The 19,470-nt window shown below is 25.6% G+C and overlaps 5 protein-coding genes across 5 annotated transcripts; 3 read left to right on the forward strand and 2 right to left on the reverse strand.

Moving 5' to 3' along the window:
- Nucleotides 1–152: 152 nt before the first annotated feature.
- On the reverse strand, nucleotides 153–2,145 carry BO72DRAFT_445534 (SWIRM domain-containing protein). The gene is made up of 2 exons (XM_040944070.1): nucleotides 2,008–2,145; nucleotides 153–1,904 (listed from the first exon to the last, which is right to left on the reverse strand). Exon 2 carries the CDS (start codon nucleotides 1,808–1,810, stop codon nucleotides 629–631), a length of 1,182 nt encoding a protein of 393 aa, XP_040804126.1. The 5' UTR covers nucleotides 1,811–1,904; nucleotides 2,008–2,145; the 3' UTR covers nucleotides 153–628.
- BO72DRAFT_12733 (uncharacterized protein) lies at nucleotides 1,903–2,434 on the forward strand. Its single transcript, XM_040939060.1, has 2 exons — nucleotides 1,903–2,280; nucleotides 2,335–2,434. Exon 1 carries the CDS (start codon nucleotides 1,995–1,997, stop codon nucleotides 2,253–2,255), a length of 261 nt encoding a protein of 86 aa, XP_040804127.1. The 5' UTR covers nucleotides 1,903–1,994; the 3' UTR covers nucleotides 2,256–2,280; nucleotides 2,335–2,434.
- Nucleotides 2,435–3,275: 841 nt separating this feature from the next.
- On the reverse strand, nucleotides 3,276–4,603 carry BO72DRAFT_445535 (ribonuclease III). The gene has a single exon (XM_040944071.1). The coding sequence runs from the start codon at nucleotides 4,353–4,355 to the stop codon at nucleotides 3,513–3,515; it is 843 nt and encodes a 280-aa protein (XP_040804128.1). The 5' UTR covers nucleotides 4,356–4,603; the 3' UTR covers nucleotides 3,276–3,512.
- A 180-nt stretch (nucleotides 4,604–4,783) lies between these two features.
- BO72DRAFT_398505 (mitochondrial 37S ribosomal protein mS33) lies at nucleotides 4,784–5,736 on the forward strand (the record flags this gene model as incomplete). The annotated part of the gene is made up of 4 exons (XM_040942093.1): nucleotides 4,784–4,822; nucleotides 4,922–5,130; nucleotides 5,179–5,228; nucleotides 5,291–5,736. 4 exons carry the CDS (start codon nucleotides 4,784–4,786, stop codon nucleotides 5,317–5,319), a joined length of 327 nt encoding a protein of 108 aa, XP_040804129.1. The 3' UTR covers nucleotides 5,320–5,736.
- A 68-nt stretch (nucleotides 5,737–5,804) lies between these two features.
- Nucleotides 5,805–8,031, forward strand: BO72DRAFT_423423 (U2 snRNP complex subunit CUS1). The gene is made up of 2 exons (XM_040942837.1): nucleotides 5,805–6,014; nucleotides 6,074–8,031. The coding sequence occupies exons 1-2, from the start codon at nucleotides 5,958–5,960 to the stop codon at nucleotides 7,700–7,702; spliced, it is 1,686 nt and encodes a 561-aa protein (XP_040804130.1). The 5' UTR covers nucleotides 5,805–5,957; the 3' UTR covers nucleotides 7,703–8,031.
- The last annotated feature ends 11,439 nt before the right edge of the window (nucleotides 8,032–19,470 follow it).

Genomic DNA, 19,470 nt, shown 5'->3' on the forward strand with positions numbered 1-19,470 from the left:
ATGGCTTGACTGGTCCTGAAACTGGTTTGCTTCAAAATAATACATTGTGCTTGATCTGTCAGAATTACACAATGGTCTATGGTTTTTATACTAGATATGGGTCGTGGTTTGTAGACAAATTGAACCTAGGCACGATGCAGACAATTTACTGGCAAGATAATACAGATTCTTGATTCTGAGTTGAAAGCAAAGGCAGGTATGTGCCCTAAATGAACATGACCAACCCCGCGCCGGAGGCTTGAGTAAATCGCGGCACAGAGACTTGATTGTAGCAACATGACCCAAGCCGACATGAACATACTATTGCAGAAATGGAATGGGGAGAAGCCTGAAGCAATCGGGGTATTAATTATAAAACACCAATGGTTAATAAAATGCATAGAACACCGCAATGATCGCTGGGCGGCAAGAAGTTCTATGCGATCACAGGAAGGCTGCTATGTCTAGGTGCAAATTTAAGCAATATACCACAATCATGGTTAGTGAGTGATGAGGTTAACAAGCGCGTGAACAATTGTGATATAACATGATGCACTGCCAAACTTCGAATACCGGATTGCTTATTACCCAGGAGGAAAGGCGGTAGTAAGACATCTTCGATGTAAGAGAAAACTTGAGATTCCAAGCCCTACTGTTGTCGATACTGTTGAAAATGTTCTGGGTTGAACCAGCCCACGCGTTCGTAAGCAGTCCACAGTTTGCTTGCCTTGTTCACGTCGATCTTGCAGGCCTGTTGGGCGTCTGTCTTTCGAAACTCCTTACCAACATTTAAGGCCTTGACTCTAGCTTCGAAGATCCGCCGCTTGCTGCACAAATACGTTGCGCATGAGAGCCTCAAGGTTGCTGCCAGGCTAAGCTCTGCTGAACTGAGTAGATCCCTGTCAGGGTCGAGACTGAGGTCTAACACCTGCCCTTTCCAGTCTGCTTTCAGCGCCTTTGCATTGCCACCAAGAGTCTCTATCGAAGGAGAAAAATCTTGGATGGAGCTATAGTCGATATCGTCTCGATTAGTTCCTATAGTGCGAGCTTGCCTCGCGCTTGATGGCGGGAGGTCAAAACTCTCAAGGATTTTCTGCTTTGGTGTAGACTTCGGTGTTCGCTTTACTCTAGAGGCCCGTTGAACACGAGGCTGTGCAGCCAGCGCCCTTTTCGCTGGTGCTGGTGCCAGTGTCTTCAACTTGGACTCGATTGACCGTGGGCGACATCGGTTCATCAGTAACAACTGACGCTCCAATGTCTCTCGCTCCTCTTTGGCCCATGCTGCTGGATTGCGATTAAATTGCGAAGATACGATCGGTACGCATGAAAGAGCTAGAAGATACTCGTCGCGCGTCGGCTTATTTAGTTTGTTCTCGAACATCGCCATGTGAGAATTGATATGTTGGTTGACCAACGCTTCCGCGGTGTTGGGAAGCATGGGCCCAAACAAAGGTTCGTCAGTGGCAATGTCATTTATAGATTCATGTCGGGGGAATAGAAGAGGATCTCTGGAAGTGCCAACAGCATCTTTGTCAATTTGTTCGGAGACATATGATTTCCTCTTTTTAGTTCCAGCATAGGGCGTAACAGGAGGGGATGGCAAGTCCATTTCTGATTGAGTACGCTTCCGATTGCCTGGGATAGGAGGAAGTTCCATACTATGACTATATGCTGGATCCTGCGACAGTTTGAAACTGGACATCGTAGTCGGATTGAAGACCTCCAGAGGTTTCGACTCTGGAGGCGACATCAGACTGGAAACGGATGGGAGACGACTCATTTTGGCCTTATCGCTTGGGTTTAGCGACGAGGCAGTACTGAGTGAGGTCATCACGGAGAAAGATTCCCAAGCCCCGGTCACAGGCACGGGCAAGGGTGAGTCAAAGTTTAGGGTTTATAAAAAATGTTGTTGAAAGCAGAGATCACTGCTTTTAAGGTCAGCCCTGGGTAAATGTAATCTTCGAGTACAAGGTGGAAAGGTGCTATGGATATTGATAGGGTGTTAATGGAAGTCAATGGAATTGAGACCTGATCAATGCTGGCAAAACACACGTGCTGTTGATTTGTCAGGGCGCCCTCTTTGTCTGGTGGCAATAAGCAGGTATGATTTGGGTCTCGGCGATAAGGCTCACAATGGCCGAGATGAATGGATACTAGGTATAAGGCGAGGACAAATATTTCCTGCTGGTGCCTTGCGCTATGGGGGGGAAGGGTTCGCAAAGAGAGCTCACGAGATCTTTAAACCAGCGGAATTTGATCTTTCTTACTTCCTATGAACCCCTTTTCCAAAAACAGGCTAAGGTAAGTATGAGTCAACGCGCCGATGGCTGGGGGCTGAGGGACTAATAGAAGCAGATTCAGCAGCGCTCATGGGATTGCGGGGTTGGCGCGTGGCGGCATTGGGAGGCAAATATTTTATGTAGAGCCAGTGAGCCAGTACCTTGGTCTATGATAATCAGGAAGCTGACTGTGTGGAGGCTGTGAACCTGATGACCTGCAAAGGTCAGGGGCAGAAATCACTTATCACTGATATGTTATGTGTCACTACACTCGCACGTTAGCAGCAGAAACGATGATGCTATGGGGCATACCATATGGGGCGGGTCGGTCGATGATCTGCCACATGACGACAACCACCTTGGAAAAGCGGGGTCATCATTGCTGGTCATATGTACTGTACTCTGTACTGTACCTTGTAATAGAAAATGTGTGCGCCTGAAGTTTTCATTTCAATTCAATGCTTTTTCTGATTTGGCCACTTCCAGTGAGGGGCAATGAATCCACTTGGCGGTGTGTGTGGTACCCGACAAAGCATGCATCATCTGAGCTGATTGGCGTAATCGCCGGGCTGCAGGTTTACTACTCGGGTTTCAAAATATGTACAGAGCATGGAGTAGGTTAGTAGTTTTTGGGTGTACCAACCCACAGATGATCATTAGAAGTTATTCCTCTGCTACTCATAGTACTCGTACCATGTACTATGAGCATGTACTCAGTATGTCAGACGAAGGCTTCCAATCACGAGTTATTTCGGTGATACAGAAACCACGTGAATAGATTTATCGTAATTGGAATGTACAAGTATTTAGTTATCTATTCGTATGACCAAAAGCATACTAAAGGATGCCCTCCCAGCTCGGGAAGCTATGTATATTGTCTCACAGGCAATTGCTGAGCATGATTTGCCCCGGGACCAGGATTAAAGACGAGCTAAGGTTTAGATTATACATTCATGATATAACTATATGTATATGTTCTGGATACCGTTTAACTAAATACACGTAATGATTACATATACTTGATCCAAGAGGTACGATGCTAGATAGTTGACAAGTGAGATGATCGCTCATAATATTCGTCCAGGCATTCGCTAGCGGCTGACTTCGTAATCGCCGAGCATCATCGCAGCCTGTGCATGCTAGGTAGTTCAAGAAGTTTTAGGTGCTCTGTGCTCTGCAATCTTAGTTGGTAATTGATACAGTAAAGTTGCCAGTTTCAACAACAACTGCGGCCAACAAGCTGGAAGAGAACCTTCAAAATTTGGGTAATGTCTCTGCTTTCTTCATTTTAACAATCTCGTCAATTAGTTGGACATTAAGTAATGCCTGTCGGGCTGCCTCGTCCCCTGCGATAGCCTTGTTAGTACCCTGGCCGGAACCGAGATGCTTGTTGTGCCAGCCCCATCCGGTAAGATATACCCCAACATAGAAGAGCTGTGTTCCCTTCCCTTGCGGCGAGGGAGCGCGTTCATCAGCGTAACGAAGCTTGACGCCCTTTCCCATGATCTTCTTAGCAAGCGCTTCCTTGGCATGCAAAGTAGACCTTTGGTCGCCAAGTCGCTCAAGCATCGGCAACCACAGCTTTGTCAACCATTCTTCAGCTATACCATAGCCGTCGCTTGGACTAGATAATACAAGACCCGCGACATATGCTTCGAAAATGTCCGCCTTTGTTTTTGTCCACCTTTTTGGTTGATCCGCGTAGTGCGACGGCACAGAGGCTTTGGTGTCAAATCCATATCTTGTTGCAAAGTCGGCTAATGTATCATTTCTTACGAGTGTCTCACGGATCTGCGATATTCGACCAGATGATATATCCTGGAACTTGTCCCAAATAAGTCTCGTGGATATGACTTCGATGTACGCATCGCCAAGGACTTCAAGGCGATCGTATGTAGCGCCGATGTCATTCTTCATGCCTGGATGCGTGAAAACCGCGTTTCGAAGGGCGCTATCCGTGATCCGAGGCAGATCCGGGAGCTGGGAATTATGCTTGTTTGCTATGATCTTGGAATTCTGATCCTGTGAACTGTTGGATGAAGGAACATGGACTTCTTCGTGACATAGGGCAGCATCGAGCTCTGTCAGAAGCCTCATGATATCTGAAGCTGCCTGACGGTTCGTGATCATCGAAAGGCTGCGGTTGTCGATAGCGTCGCGAACCACAGCCTTCAGGTCAGAAAATGCTTTATCATGCTGCCCACGCAAGATGGGTGGATGTTGGGCGCGTTCTGGTGCATTGCGCTGCTATTGTCAGGATTCAAAACATACAAGTCCGGTATTTAGAGCTGCGGGTCACCTTTATCTTTTTATCACTATCAGTTGATGCTGGGGAAAAGACAGACTTCCTTTTCGAAGGCATATTGGGGGATTTGTGTACAAGCCAAACATTGTGACTGCATAGATCATTTCGGGTCTGGAAAAATACCGCGGTCACGTGGCGTGGCTTCAAAAGTAGATACGGGGTACAGTCTTAGGCGCAGTTTGTAACTCCATCTCAGTGGCTATTGCCCGATTGCCCAGAGATGGCCACCCAATACAGCCGAGTATTAGAGCTGGCAAAGGTACGATGATTCAGGGAAGATGTGAATTGTGCCAAAGATATTTGCTTCTTTCCTACCCCTCATCATACTTGTTGTGGACTTCAACTCACCTCTCGGCAGGTCCAGTGCCGGATCTTCTCACTAAACTTCAACCCGGAGAGGCTACGCCTGGGAAACAAGGTCCTACGTCAAAGACTGCGCGGTCCGAGTCTTTCGGCATGGTATCCCAAGAAAACCGTCTCTTTCCGAGATTTGCAAGCCACATACAAGCCCCTGGGCTTGACAATGTTTGATGAAGGGGAAGATGATCGGGAAGAAGCCATCCAGATGTATGTTCCCTGACAATCCTCTGGAACCATTCTTACCGGTGTCAATAGTGCCAAGCTACGAGGGAAAGGTAGACCAAAGAAAAAGAGAACCGCCGCAGGTAAGTCTTACCAACTTGATGGCTGCAACATGCGAGAGACATGATCTCATTCAAAACCACAGAATCGCGGTCCGCCAAGAAGAAGAAATAGTCTACCATTAGCACATATCGCAGACTGCACGTCTAGATTATTGGAATTGAGACATCCTGTTTACCTCCTGCCGTGGAATAGGCATGGCATCGTTCCGAGCCCGGTTTATTGTAAATGATTGCATGTGAGCTTGATTACTGGACAAAACACTGAAAAGACCCAAATCACAAACATCGGGCCTCTGGGGATCTATGTAGTCGACAATAGATGTTCAATGGGTCAATCACAGTCAATCACGCGGGTCAATCACAAACTCCATACATTTGAAGTTTTGGCGCAGCGCAGAAAATTGCGGCTTGAGATCCCAGATCATATCTGGTCTTTGCAAGGGAACCAGTGTCTTGTAGTCCCCAAGAACATATGCATTAAGCGTACAATTAGAATCCCTAGCTAGACTACCTCTTATCCGAGAGTGACAATGCCACGTGATTCGAATTGCGTTAGTGGCTGGAACACCTACGGACCACGCAACTTCCTCGCCGCCCTGCTCCTAGGCACAAGAACCTAGCCTGTTGACCTACCTACCAATACTACGCAATTCACACAGCTTTTCTAGCCTATCGGTTGTATCCCTTAGCAGGTCACTGCGAAGCCAAGAGAAGAACAACCGAGTGTTCTAATCATACTGACAGCCAGCTATGAAAGCCAGTAAAAATCAGCTGAGAAGAGCAAAGAAGAAAGCTCTGAAGTCTCAGGTACGTTTTCGATTCAAAGCCTAGCAACGACCTTGTCAATTGATTCGCGCTTTGTACAGGCTAATTCGACCGACATTATCCGCGGCACGCCTAATGGGCAATCCGCGGGACATGACGACCCTTCGCTCCCTGGACCCGAAGTTATTTCGCAAAACTTCCAAAGTATCATACCTTCGGAGGGAGATGATTCACTATGGCATTTATATAAGGATGTCATTGGCAAATTTGAAGACTCCGAGGATGGAAGACCGGAAACAAAGGAGCTTCCCAGACCTATTATTTATTTCGATGACGATAATGAAATCCCGGACGAAGAGGCGAAAGAGCCTATTTTGTCAAGACGAAAACGGAAGGAGTTGAACAAACTTTCTGTCGCCGAATTGAAGGCAATGGTTCGAAAGCCAGAGATCGTCGAATGGACAGACACATCAGCGCCCGATCCAAGGCTGCTTGTTCACCTCAAATCGCATCGAAACGTTGTGCCTGTACCAGCGCACTGGTCATTGAAGCGAGAATATTTATCCTCGAAACGAGGAGTCGAAAAGGCTCCGTTTGCATTGCCGAAGTTCATTCAGGAAACGGGGATATCTGAGATGCGTGATGCTGCTTTGGAGAAGCAAGAGCAGGCGACTTTAAAACAAAAGCAAAGAGAGAGGGTTCAGCCGAAGATGGGAAGGTTGGATATCGATTACCAGAAGCTCTATGAAGCATTTTTTCGGTTTCAAACAAAGCCAGAACTCACACGTTACGGGGAGGTTTACTACGAGGGCAAGGAATATGAGACTAATCTAAGACATCTTCGGCCTGGAGAGCTTAGTGCTGAGTTAAAAGAGGCTTTGAATATGCCCCCGGGTGCCCCACCTCCATGGTTGATCAATCAACAACGGTATGGTCCGCCTCCGTCCTATCCTGCTCTCAAAATACCAGGTCTGAACGCTCCCCCGCCTCCAGGCGCGATGTGGGGATATCACCCGGGTGGGTATGGAAAGCCTCCGGTCGATGAGCATAATAGGCCCCTCTACGGTGGTGACATCTTCGGTGTTCTACAGCCTCAGCAGGCTGTCCAGCAGGGTGAGCCTGTGGAGAAGGATCTTTGGGGCGAATTGCAGGCACCGGAGTTAAGTGACGATGAGAGCGATGACGATGAAGAAGACGCAGCTAGCAGTGTTGCGGATGGTGATGAGGATGTGGACACGGGAATGCAAACTCCTAGTGGTTTGGAGACGCCCAGTGGGTTGACATCCGCTGTTCCAACGGAGACAGGCGGCCCTGAAAGCATTGCTGGTGAGTTCGACGTGCGGAAGCATTATCGAGGAACTCAAACAGAGGAATCCACAGCCCAGAGAAGCGCCTTCCAGATTATCCCAGAGAGGCAGGCTCATGTCCAGGGATTTTTTGGGGCAGATAGAGTCTATGATCTTCACAAGACTTCGGACAACCTACCGGTTCTGGGATCTGATGACAGCACCAGAAAGCGGAAAAAGCCGGGTGATGTCGATGTTTCTTTTGACCCAGATGCTTTGCAGACGGGAGACGGAATGGGGCAGGCTGATATCAAGAAACTCTACGAGTCACAGAAGTATCGCGACATGGACCCAGGTTGGAATTTCCAGGAGGACTTGAGTGACATGATTGCTCATGAGAGTCGTAAAAGGCTGAGAAAAGAGGATGAGAAACGTAAGAGATAGAAGGTACATTCTAGTACTTAGTCAGGTCATAAGAGCAAGGTGACTGAAGCCGACTCCATCATTGTTCCACCATTGCGAGTTCTGCTGTTCTCGACCGGGTGCTCTTATCAGTTGCTGGAATTAGATGTTAAGCTGTCCTGAACTCTCTGTGTTTTTACTGTTAGGGGAATCAACTAAACCTTTTCCTAGACCATAGATGTGAGATACTATACTATTTTGCTGAGCCTCGGCTGTGTAAGGGCCCAAACCAGCCCTTGCAATCTTCGCGGTTATCGCGAGGAGAAATCTATATAGCAAGCCTCAGATATTAACCATATAATAATTAAGCGAGCCGGCCGCAGTTTTTATAAAGATAGCAGCTGTCTTATAGATTAAACAAATTAAAAGAATTAAGAATAATATTCTATTATAATATATTATTATTTTAGATCTTATAAAAATTATTTATTTATTATATTATTTTATTACTTTAGCTTTTATAATCTTACTATTTATATTTTAGAAAATAATTTATTAGATAATAAATAGATGTAATATATAAAATTGAATTAAAAATAATATTTCAATATACTATAAAGCAGATTACTTATTTTATTATTTTTTTTAAAAAATACTAAAAGTTAATAAGATTTTTTCTTAATTTAGAAAATATTTTTGCAAAGGAAGTTATATCTTAAATATTTAATAAAAATATACGATTGATTTAGAAGTTTTAATTATTTCTAAAAAAATATTTAAAATAATTTTATTAGTTAATATCTAAATTAGTACTAAAAATAATATCTAATATAAATTATTAATTTAATTAGTTTTTTATTACCAGTTGTGTTATAATACAGACCTAATATATCTATTCTATCTGTTTAATCTATTTAATTTATTTAATCTATTTAACTCTAATAATCTGACTATTTTTTCTAACTGTTTTATATATAATCTATAATCTTTTTAATTAATTATTTATTTCTAATTCTATTATAGTTCTTTAAGCTATATCTTATTTATAAATCTAATAATTATCTAATCTAATAGCTAGTAAAAAACTTAGAAAACTAGTTATGAAAAATTATTTAGTTAGAACTATTATTTCTATTATTTAACTAAACTAAAAACTAGTTACTAGTTTATTTTTTAATATTATATAATTTTTATTTTTAAAAATAGTAGTTCTAATAAAATATTAGTAATTTTATAATTTCTAGCTATACTAATTAATTCAGAAAAGTTTACTTAATATATTAGTAAATATTTTAAAAAATAATATAATTATTATAATAGATTACATTAATATATTATAAATATTAAAGCTGTATTTACCAAGACCTAATATATTATTATTATAAAAAATATACTATTTTTTTATTAAATAAAATAAATTTAAAAAAAAACTAATCTAAACTACTAGTTTATAAAAATAAATACTATTTAAAAAATTATTTAAAAAAAAACTAAGTTTAGATTAAATATATTAAAGCTATTCAGATTACTATTCTTATAATAAATATTTTAGTATAAATTTTGAAATTTAGATTTATTATTAAAAATACTATAGCTATTCTAATAGAAATAATTATATTAATTAATTTTAAATCTTTTTTTAATTTTTTTCTAAATATTTATTTAATTTTAATAAGTTTAAAAATAACTATTCTAACCTCTACTACTTTATTAATTAGATCTAAAAAAATAAAAATTAATACTAACTAATATATTATATTTATTTTTTATAAGATTTATATTATTAGCTGTTTTAAAAAAGATCTTATATCTAAATATAATTCTATATTAAGAATAAAAAAATATTTTTTAAATTATTTAAATATTTTTATTCTTCGAGAATACTTCTTTAAAAATCTAAATAAAAAATATATTATTTAAAATAATTTTTTTAATTTCTGCCAGAGATAATAAAACTTTTATAAATATTTTATTAAATTTTAAAAACTTATTTATAAAGCTTAAATATATTTAGATATATTTTAACTAATATTCAAATAGAATTTTAATTATAAACTTAAGTTTATACTTATAAATAATATTTTTTTTGAAAAAAATTATTTTATATTAGTATATTTTTTTAAAATCTAAAAAATTACTATATATAGTATTTCTATAAATCTAAATCGAGTAATTAATTTTAAAAACTTTTTATTAATTTAATATTATATATTTAGAAAAACTAATTTAAATCTTAAAATAAAAATTATTTAAAAAACTTATTATTTTTAAATATAATTTTATAAATCTATTTACTATATATTACTGGTTTTTTTACTAAAAAACTAATTATTATAATTATTAAAAATACTTTTACTATAAATTAGACTGCTATTTTATTAGAAATTATTCTGAGTCTAATATTAGAATATTATAAATAATATTTATATATTTTTTATTATTAAATTTTGGCTTTAACCGCAGCCCTTTGGCTTACTTGCTTAATTTCTTATATATTTTAACTACAGTCCTTTAGTTTGCTTACTTAATTTTTTATATATTTTAACCATAATTCTTTAGCTTACTTACTTAATTTTTTATATATTTTAATTATAGTTTTTTAACTTATTTACTTAATTTTTTATATATATTAATTATAGTTTTATATTAAAATAAATAAAATTATAGATATTAATATGGTTTTATATTACTATATAGTCTACTATTATATATTTTATTAATATTTTAAATATTTAAAAAGATTTAATATTAATATATAAATTTTTATATTTATAAATAAAAATAATATCAATTCTAAAATTATATATATAATTAGTATATTATTATAATTAATAATACAGCCGGTATATTATTTATTAATATATTTTATTATTAATTATATTATATAATACCGAACCAGCCGGTTAGTTTTAATTATAATTAAATAGTAAAAAATTATATAATTACTAATTTTATTTATAATTAAATATTTTATTTTTATATTAAATATATTAATATTATTTTTTTATTTAATTTTAATTTAGAGTCTAATATTATATTATATCTTTTATTATTTAGTCTTATTTTTCTAACATATTTTATAATATTATTTAATCTTAATATTTTTAAGCTTATTATCAGGTGGTTATATAATATATAAAAAACTATTTTAAAATAAAACTACTAATTTAATATATAATTATATTTACTAAATAAATTTATAAAATTATTAGCTAACTATATAACTAATTTATTTTTATAAAATAAATAGATTTATAAAATATAATTATAATATTATACCAGATAGTATTAATAATCTAATTTAATTTTTTAAGAATTAGATTTAAATAGTTTTATTAGCTATTTTAAAAATAAAAAAATTAAAATAATAAAATTTTATAATATTTTTTATAATTTTATCTATTTTTAGTTAGATTTATATTATTAGATTTCTATTAATAATTTTTAATAATAATATTTTTTAAATATATCTGCGGTAGAGTAATAATCTATTTTTATATAAAAACTAATATTTAAAAATTATCTAAAAATAGATTTAAAATATTTTTATAAAAGCAGATAATATTATAATAATAATATAAATTTAAATAATAAAATATTTATATTTTAGAAATATTAATCTATATATTATAATTCCGGGTAATATTAAAAAACTAATTTATAATATTTAATATTAGCTGTTTTTTTTAAAGAGAAAAAAGTATATATTAATTATAAATTATTAATATATTATTCTAGTTTATAATATTCTTTTAGACTAATATCTACTATTTTAATTTAAGAAAAAAATTAAAAGAAAATTATAAAAATTAATATAAAACAGCTTAATAAGGCTAATATACTATATATTAATTAATTTTAGAAAAATTATAATATAAAAACTAAGTTTTTTCTAATAGTTATTATTTTAGATTTATATATAATTAACTAGCTTATTTATAACTAGCTATATTTATAAAAATAGATATTAAATATAGAATAATTTAACTTCTAATATTATACTATTTAGTATAATTAATATTATTTTTTAGAGATATTTAATATTATTATAATATTTTTATATACTATTTATTTTATATAAAAAATTATAACTTATATTAATATTAGATTTATAATATTTTAAATATTTATTAATATTATTTTTATTAAAAAAATTATTCAGCTATCTATTAAGTCTGCTTAAAGTAAATAAAAAAAAATTAAAATAATATACTATTATAAAATCTAGTTTTTTTTAAGCTAGATACTAATAATATAGTTATTATTAATATATTATAATATCTGATTAATACTAAACTAAATATAAAAAAATTTAAATTAATATTACTAAATATATTATTAATTATATTTTAAAAAATATATAAATTCTAGCTGATATATCCGGCTAAAATAAACTAATATAAAAAATTTATATTATAATTTTTAGATTTAATTATTTTATTTATTATTAGATTATTTTTAATTTATTTTATAATATTATAGTTAATATATCTACTAATACCAGTATTTATAATCTTTATTTTATTTAGTAAAAAATATTTATATAGTTATTTAAAAAAGATTATTATAGTAAGTATAATATTTAGTATAATAATTTTTTTTATAATAATTTTTATTAATATTCTTACTATTATTTCTATCTACTGATATATAGAAGATTTTATTATTTATTAAAAATTTAAATAATTAATTTATTATACCAGTATTAATATTTCTACTATTAAATATAATAAAATTAGTAGTTATATTAATTTTTTTTAAAAATATTTTTAAATCTATTAGTCTAAATCCATTATTTAGAGAATTTAATATAAAAATTATTTATTAAAATATTTATAGCTATTAATTAATACTTTAATAATAATAAGTTTAGTTAATAATATTAAAAAAATATTTAATTATTACTATAATATTTTTATAATACTATTAATTCTAATAAAATTATTATTATTAATATTCTGATTATTAGAAGCCGAGAAGCTAAATATAAATATAATAAGATTTTAAAAAATAATATTAAAAATATTTATAATTAAAATATACTAAAATAATTATAGCTAGAAATAAAGTAGTTAAATATAATAATAAATTTATTAAAAATAATATTAGATTTTAATAATAATAATTTTTTGATTTTTTAATCTAGTTAAAAATATATTTTTAAGATTATTTTTTTAGTAGTTTATTTCTATGAAAATAATTATATATTTTAGATTTTTGAATATAATATATACTAATTAATTAATCTAGCTATAATAATCTTATTAAAAAATATTTATAAATAAAATTATAATATAATTATTTTATAAAAATTATAAATCTTAATATATATTAATTTTATTTATTATTTTTTAAAAATAAAAAAAATTATATATTAATTTAGCTAATCTTTCTACAGCTGTTATATCTAAAAATATATATTTTTATTTAAAAAAACTTTTAGTAGGTTTTTTTTTATTATAATAAATATATTATATTAATATATATTTATTTAAATTTAGCTGAAAAAAAATACTACTAGTATTAATAATATATAATATTTATAATCTTTTAAAAATATAAAATAATTTTAAAATAATAGTTCTTACTAAAGTAATAGTAGTTATAAAAAAAATTTAAATTAAAAAATCTAATATTTAATAATTAATAATTTTAATATTTATAATTTTTTCTAAATAAAAAACTATTTAATATTTAATTTATAGTTTAATATTAAGTATATAAAGCAGCTAAAGATTCTAATTATATAATAATTTTTAAAAATTATTATTTTAGTAAATATAATTATTCGGCCGGCTTAAACTAACAGCTAGTTTTAATTAATTAGTTTACTAATTAATCTATTAAGTGGTTTATTAACTAACTAACTAGTTAATTAGTTAATTAGTCTATTAATTAATTAATCTAAATTTATTATACTATAATAATCTAAACATCTGTAAGTTTTATAATAGTAGATTTAAATTATAAAAATTTTTAAATTTTTCTAAAAATATTAAAAAACTGCTATAATATTATTATTAATCTTTATCTTATTTTTTAGAAATATTAAAAATAAGTTTATTATATTAAAATAATAGATTATTTTTTAGATATTTTTAATTATTTATTTATTAATATTAAACTTAATATATAGCTGCAGTAGAAGTATTTATATTTTTAATATAATTAAAAAATAATAAATGTTATTAAGCTTATTATTATAATTATTTTTTTTATATTTAATAAATAATATTTTATATTAACTGCTGTTATTAATAGTTTTATTAATAAACTAGTAGATCAAATTATTAAAAATATTAAAATATTTATTTTCTAGCTGTAAATTATTTTATATTTTAAAACTGGTTATAATCTAATATACTACTATTTATAAAAAACTATATAAATATAAAAATAAAAAATTATTAACTTTTAATAGATTTATTATTATATTTTTAAAGCTTAAATATTAAAATATTAATATATAATCTAAATAATAAAAAAATAAATTATTTATTTTTATTATAAGATTTATTAAAATTATATAAAAAAATTTAGCAATAATTTATATAAAATATAAAATTTAATAAAATAAAATAAAAACTGTTTATTATATTAAGTATATATATTTTTAATAAAAAAAATAATACTATTTACTATTTTTTAAAAATTAAAACTAAAATATTATTTAATAATTTTTTTAATATTTTTTTATAGATCTTACTAATATCGCCGGCTATATTTATTTAAAGAAAATAAAATAGTTTTTTATTATTATTATTAAAATAATAAGAATTATTTACCGGCCGGTATTTAATAAGATTTTTAAATTTAATAATATTTTTAATTAAATATTATAAATAATTATAGCTGTTGGAATTTCTAGACTAATTTTTTTACTAATAGAATTATTTAATTATTATATAAAATAAGAATATTATTTTTAATATTTTTAAAAATTAATTACTATTATTTTCTACAAGCCTGATAAAAATAATTATAAAATATTTAAAATATATTAGCTAATTATTTTATTTAATATCTTAAAAAAGATTTTAAAAAATATAATTATTATTTAATTAAGCTATTTAATAAAGATTTATTTATTATTTTTAAAGAATTATTTCGGCGGCTGCTGCGGCCGGGATATTAAAATAATATTTTATATAATAATTAAAATTATTATTATAATTTAAAAAAAAATTATATTAATTTTATATTTAAATATTTTTAGTATTTTTAATAATATTAGTTATTTAAAAATATTATATAATCTCTGTAAGTTTTATATTTTAAAAATAATTATTTATTAAATCGAATTCTTTTTTAAAATAATAATATACTATTTTAATAATATCCGAATATATCTAATTCTAAAAATAAATTATTATAAAAATTTTTTTAAGTTTATTTTTATTTTTAATTTTTTATATTTTTTATAATATAGATTTTATAATAAATAAGTTTATAAAAAATATTAGCTATATTAATAATAATATTATTATTATAATAAAAGATAATAAAAAAAAGAACTATATTATATTAAATTAAGAATTTTAGTATATTTATAAAATATAATCTATTATATATATATTAGTATTTATATTTTGAAATTTTTATTTTATTTATTATTATTATTTTAAATAATTAAAATTAATAAAAAAAGTTTTTATATCTATTATTAAGCTAGCTATAAAATCTGTTATATTAATTATTCTAAGCTTAAAAAGTAGCTAATATATTAATATAAATTTTACCAAAACTAGTTTTAATAAAAAATAGTTTTAAATTTATTAGTTAGATTTACGGCCGAATATTAACTAGCTGGATTTTTTTTAAAATCCGAAATATCTATTATATTAGATTTAAAAAAAAGAACGAGTTGAAAAAATATTATATTTAATTTTTTAAAATATTATTTAATAAATATTTTATATTTAATATTTATTTTTGATATACGGAGGTCTATATTTTAAAAATTCTATAAATTATTAAATTTTTAGAAAAATCTAATTAAAAGCTTATTTTTACTAAATAATATTTCTTTTATATTATTTATATAATTTTTATAATAATATATATTATATTAGTTTAATATATTTTTTAGATTTATAATTATATTAAATAATATAACTAGTAGATCTATATATTTAATAAAATCTAATATTATATAAATAAGATTATATCTAAAGATTTCTATTTAATAAATATTAATATTTTTAATATAAAATTTTAGTTTTTTTTTATTTTAAAATATTTTTATTATCTGTCTGCAGATTTTTTTTTAGTTAATTATTCTTCTATTATATATTTATTTTATTAATTAGTAAATATTTTATTATAATCTGGTTGTTCGATTACTACTAGAATTTATAAGCAAAAATCTAAAACTTAGTACTAATATTAAATTTATTAAAATAAAATAAAAACTTTTTTTATAATAGTATTTTTTAAAAATAATAATTAGTATTATTAAAAAAAAACTTTTATAATATATTTTATTTATATAATTATAGTTCTAACTATTATAAGAATTTATATTAATAGATTAAAATTATTAATTAATATTAATCTAATAAAATAAATTAGTATTATTATTATAATTTTTAATCTTTTAATAGTTTTTATAATTTATATAAAAATAAAATAAAAATATATAATACTAATAATAAAACTAGTTAGTATTATTCTTATTTTTCGAATAGTAAGAAATAATCTAATTTTTTAGAATTTTTTAAAGATATATACCGATAATTAAAATATTTTTTAAATACTAAAAAATCTAAGACTTTTATTAGAGTAATATCTAATAAAAAAATTATTAATTTAATTAATTAAAAATACCAGCTTAATACTAATACTAATATTTTTAAAATTTAAAATATTATTTTTCTTTAAATACCCGCGTATGTAGATATTCTAAAAAATAAATATATTAATAAAATAATTAAATAAATTATAAAATAAAAAAAAACTAGTTTTTATAATCTACTACTATAAATTTAAAATAAAATAGAAATAATTTTAAAATTTTTTATTCAGATCTATAATCTAATATATGAAAATAATAATATAGTAAAAAATATTCTACTAAAAAGTTTTTTACTGATATTTCCAGATATTATATTATTTATAAAAAAATATTATACTAAAATATATTAAGTTTTTTAATAATATATTTATTTTTATTAGATATAAAAAATATTAATATTAATATACTTTATATATAGCGAGCTGTTATTATAATAATAAATCTTAATAAAAAAACTAATCTTTAAATAATTTATTTAAATATAAAATATAGTTTAATTCTAATTAGTAAAATCTTTATCTTAAGTATTAAAAATATTAAGTTTTATTTTATTAGTAGAAATATTTATATTATAAATATTAGTTTTAAATATATTATAAGTAAGTATATTATTCTTGAGATATACTTTCTAAAAATAATAATAAAATAAAAAAATATTAGTTTTTTAGTTAAGCTGTTTAATATTAAATATTAATATAACTATATTACTATAAGAATATTTATTATAAATAATCCTAAGTTTAAGATAAATATATTTATTAATACTAATATAATTAATTATAAAAATATTTTATTTAACTACTACTATTAAAAGATATATTTAAAAAACTATATAAATATACTAATTAATATTAAAATTTAAGCTAAAAAATAAATAAATATATTAATTTATTTAGTTAAGTATATAGTAGTACTAATATATAATATAATATATATATCTATTTATATAAAAATAAAACTATTAGAAGATATAAATTATATATTTAAATTTTTATTATAAAACGATCTTATAGTATATATATGTTTAATTAATTTAGATTTTATTTTTATATAAATTATAAATCAAATCTTATATAATATAATAATAGCTAGATATACCAGACTAGAAATAGTTTTAAATAATAAATATATTATAATATACTAAATAAAAAAATATATAATAAAACTGGCTTATTATTCTAATAAGTATAATTTACAATATATTAATTTAATTAGTTTTAATAAATACTAGTAGTAATATTTTATCTGCTTTTTACTAAAAAATATATACCAAATTTATATTAAAGAGTAATTAGTATATACTACTAATTTTAAAAATAATAAAAGAATTCTAATTAAGAAAAGACTAATTTTTTTAAATAAAAAAATATATAAAGATATTAAAATAATAAGTATAAAGATAGTAAGATAAATAATAAAAATAAAAATACTCCGAAAAATAGAAATAAAAAAAATTAACTAAAAATTATAAGTTTTTATATTTAGTTTTAAAAAATATTATTATATTATTAATATGCTAAGTTATTTATAATAAAAATCCTGAAACTATTTATTATCTTATAAAAATAATTAATAAATATAATATATAGATTAAGTTAGATAGGTCTAATATTAGAATAATTAATATATCTAAAAATTAATAGCTAAAAATATTAATAAAAAAATACTAAGCTGTTTAAGCTATATATATATTATATTAATAAATAAAATTAAAAAATTATTAATAAAATATTTAATTTTTTATATATTTAAAAAAATATTTTTTATTAAAAGCTATATTTTTATAATATATTTAGTATTTATAATCTAAAGAATAGTAGTCGACTTTATTACTAGTATAAAAATAATAAAAAAATATATAGTAGTTAATTTACAAAAAGCTAATAAAAAAATTATATTAGATTTTTATTTAGTTTTATTATAAAATAATATTATTTAATTAGTAGCCGGCTGTATTTATATTATAATAATTAATATTTATAAATACTTCTATTAATAGTTTATTAAATATATATATTATAACTATCTTACTATTATTATATATTAAAAATAAAAAATATTTTATATTATAATTATAAAATTTATTAATATAGTATTATATATTTAAAAATAAATAAATCTTAATTTTAAAAAATTTTATATCTTCTGTAGAATATATATTAATAATTTAATTATTATATTAATTAGTTTTAATTAGTATATTAACTATCTAAATTAAGTATTTAAATATTTTAAAAAAATAAATATTAAGTTTAAGTCTATTCAAATTTTTATAATATTTTTATTTATATAGTTATTAAATTAATAAATTAATAATCTTAGTCTATTTACTTTAAAAAAAATAGTAATAATCTAGTTTTTTTTATTTTTTAATATATTATTAGTTTTAGAGTACTATCTTGGAATTACAAATTATTTAAAATATAAAATATTATAATATACTATATATATATAATTTTTTTAAAATAAAAAAATAGTATTTTTTAAAAACTTATTAAACTAAAAAAATTAAAGCTAAAAGATATATTTTAATAATATTATATAAATATTAATATTTAAAAAGCTGGTAGTATTTAAAAATTTTTAAATAAAGTTTAATATAAATATAAATAGAATACTAATATATTTTTAATTTAAATAATAATTATATATTAATTTAAATATTTTTTATAAAAAATATAATATTGAATTTTATTATCTTAATTATAATAAGTTTTATAAAGTATTAAAGCTGTTTTTATATATATAAATATAATTAGTTCTATTTTTGAATAAATTATTTATAGTTTATAAATATAATTATTAGCTAATAAAAATTAAAATATCTTATTTTATATAAATAATTTATAAAATAAAATATTATCTTAAAACTATATATATACTAATAATAATTTATATAAATAATATAAATATTATAAGACTTGTTTAAAAAATAATATTTAATATAATAATATTAAAACAGCTTAATTTTTATCTTACTTAAATATTTTAGTTTATATAAAAATACTATTTTTAA

This window comes from Aspergillus fijiensis (assembly GCF_003184825.1).
Source record: "Aspergillus fijiensis CBS 313.89 unplaced genomic scaffold BO72scaffold_10, whole genome shotgun sequence".
In the NCBI taxonomy this organism is placed as follows: Eukaryota; Fungi; Ascomycota; class Eurotiomycetes; order Eurotiales; family Aspergillaceae; genus Aspergillus; species Aspergillus fijiensis.

Bases quoted from the DNA above. Each gene is read 5' to 3' on its own strand.
- BO72DRAFT_445535 (XM_040944071.1), bottom strand. From the start codon at position 4,355: ATGAGGCTTCTGACAGAGCTCGATGCTGCCCTATGTCACGAAGAAGTC.
- BO72DRAFT_445534 (XM_040944070.1), bottom strand. From the start codon at position 1,810: ATGACCTCACTCAGTACTGCCTCGTCGCTAAACCCAAGCGATAAGGCC.
- BO72DRAFT_12733 (XM_040939060.1), top strand. From the start codon at position 1,995: ATGGAATTGAGACCTGATCAATGCTGGCAAAACACACGTGCTGTTGAT.
- BO72DRAFT_423423 (XM_040942837.1), top strand. From the start codon at position 5,958: ATGAAAGCCAGTAAAAATCAGCTGAGAAGAGCAAAGAAGAAAGCTCTG. The intron at 6,015-6,073 runs GTACGTTTTCGA...CGCTTTGTACAG, and splicing joins AGAAAGCTCTGAAGTCTCAG to GCTAATTCGACCGACATTAT.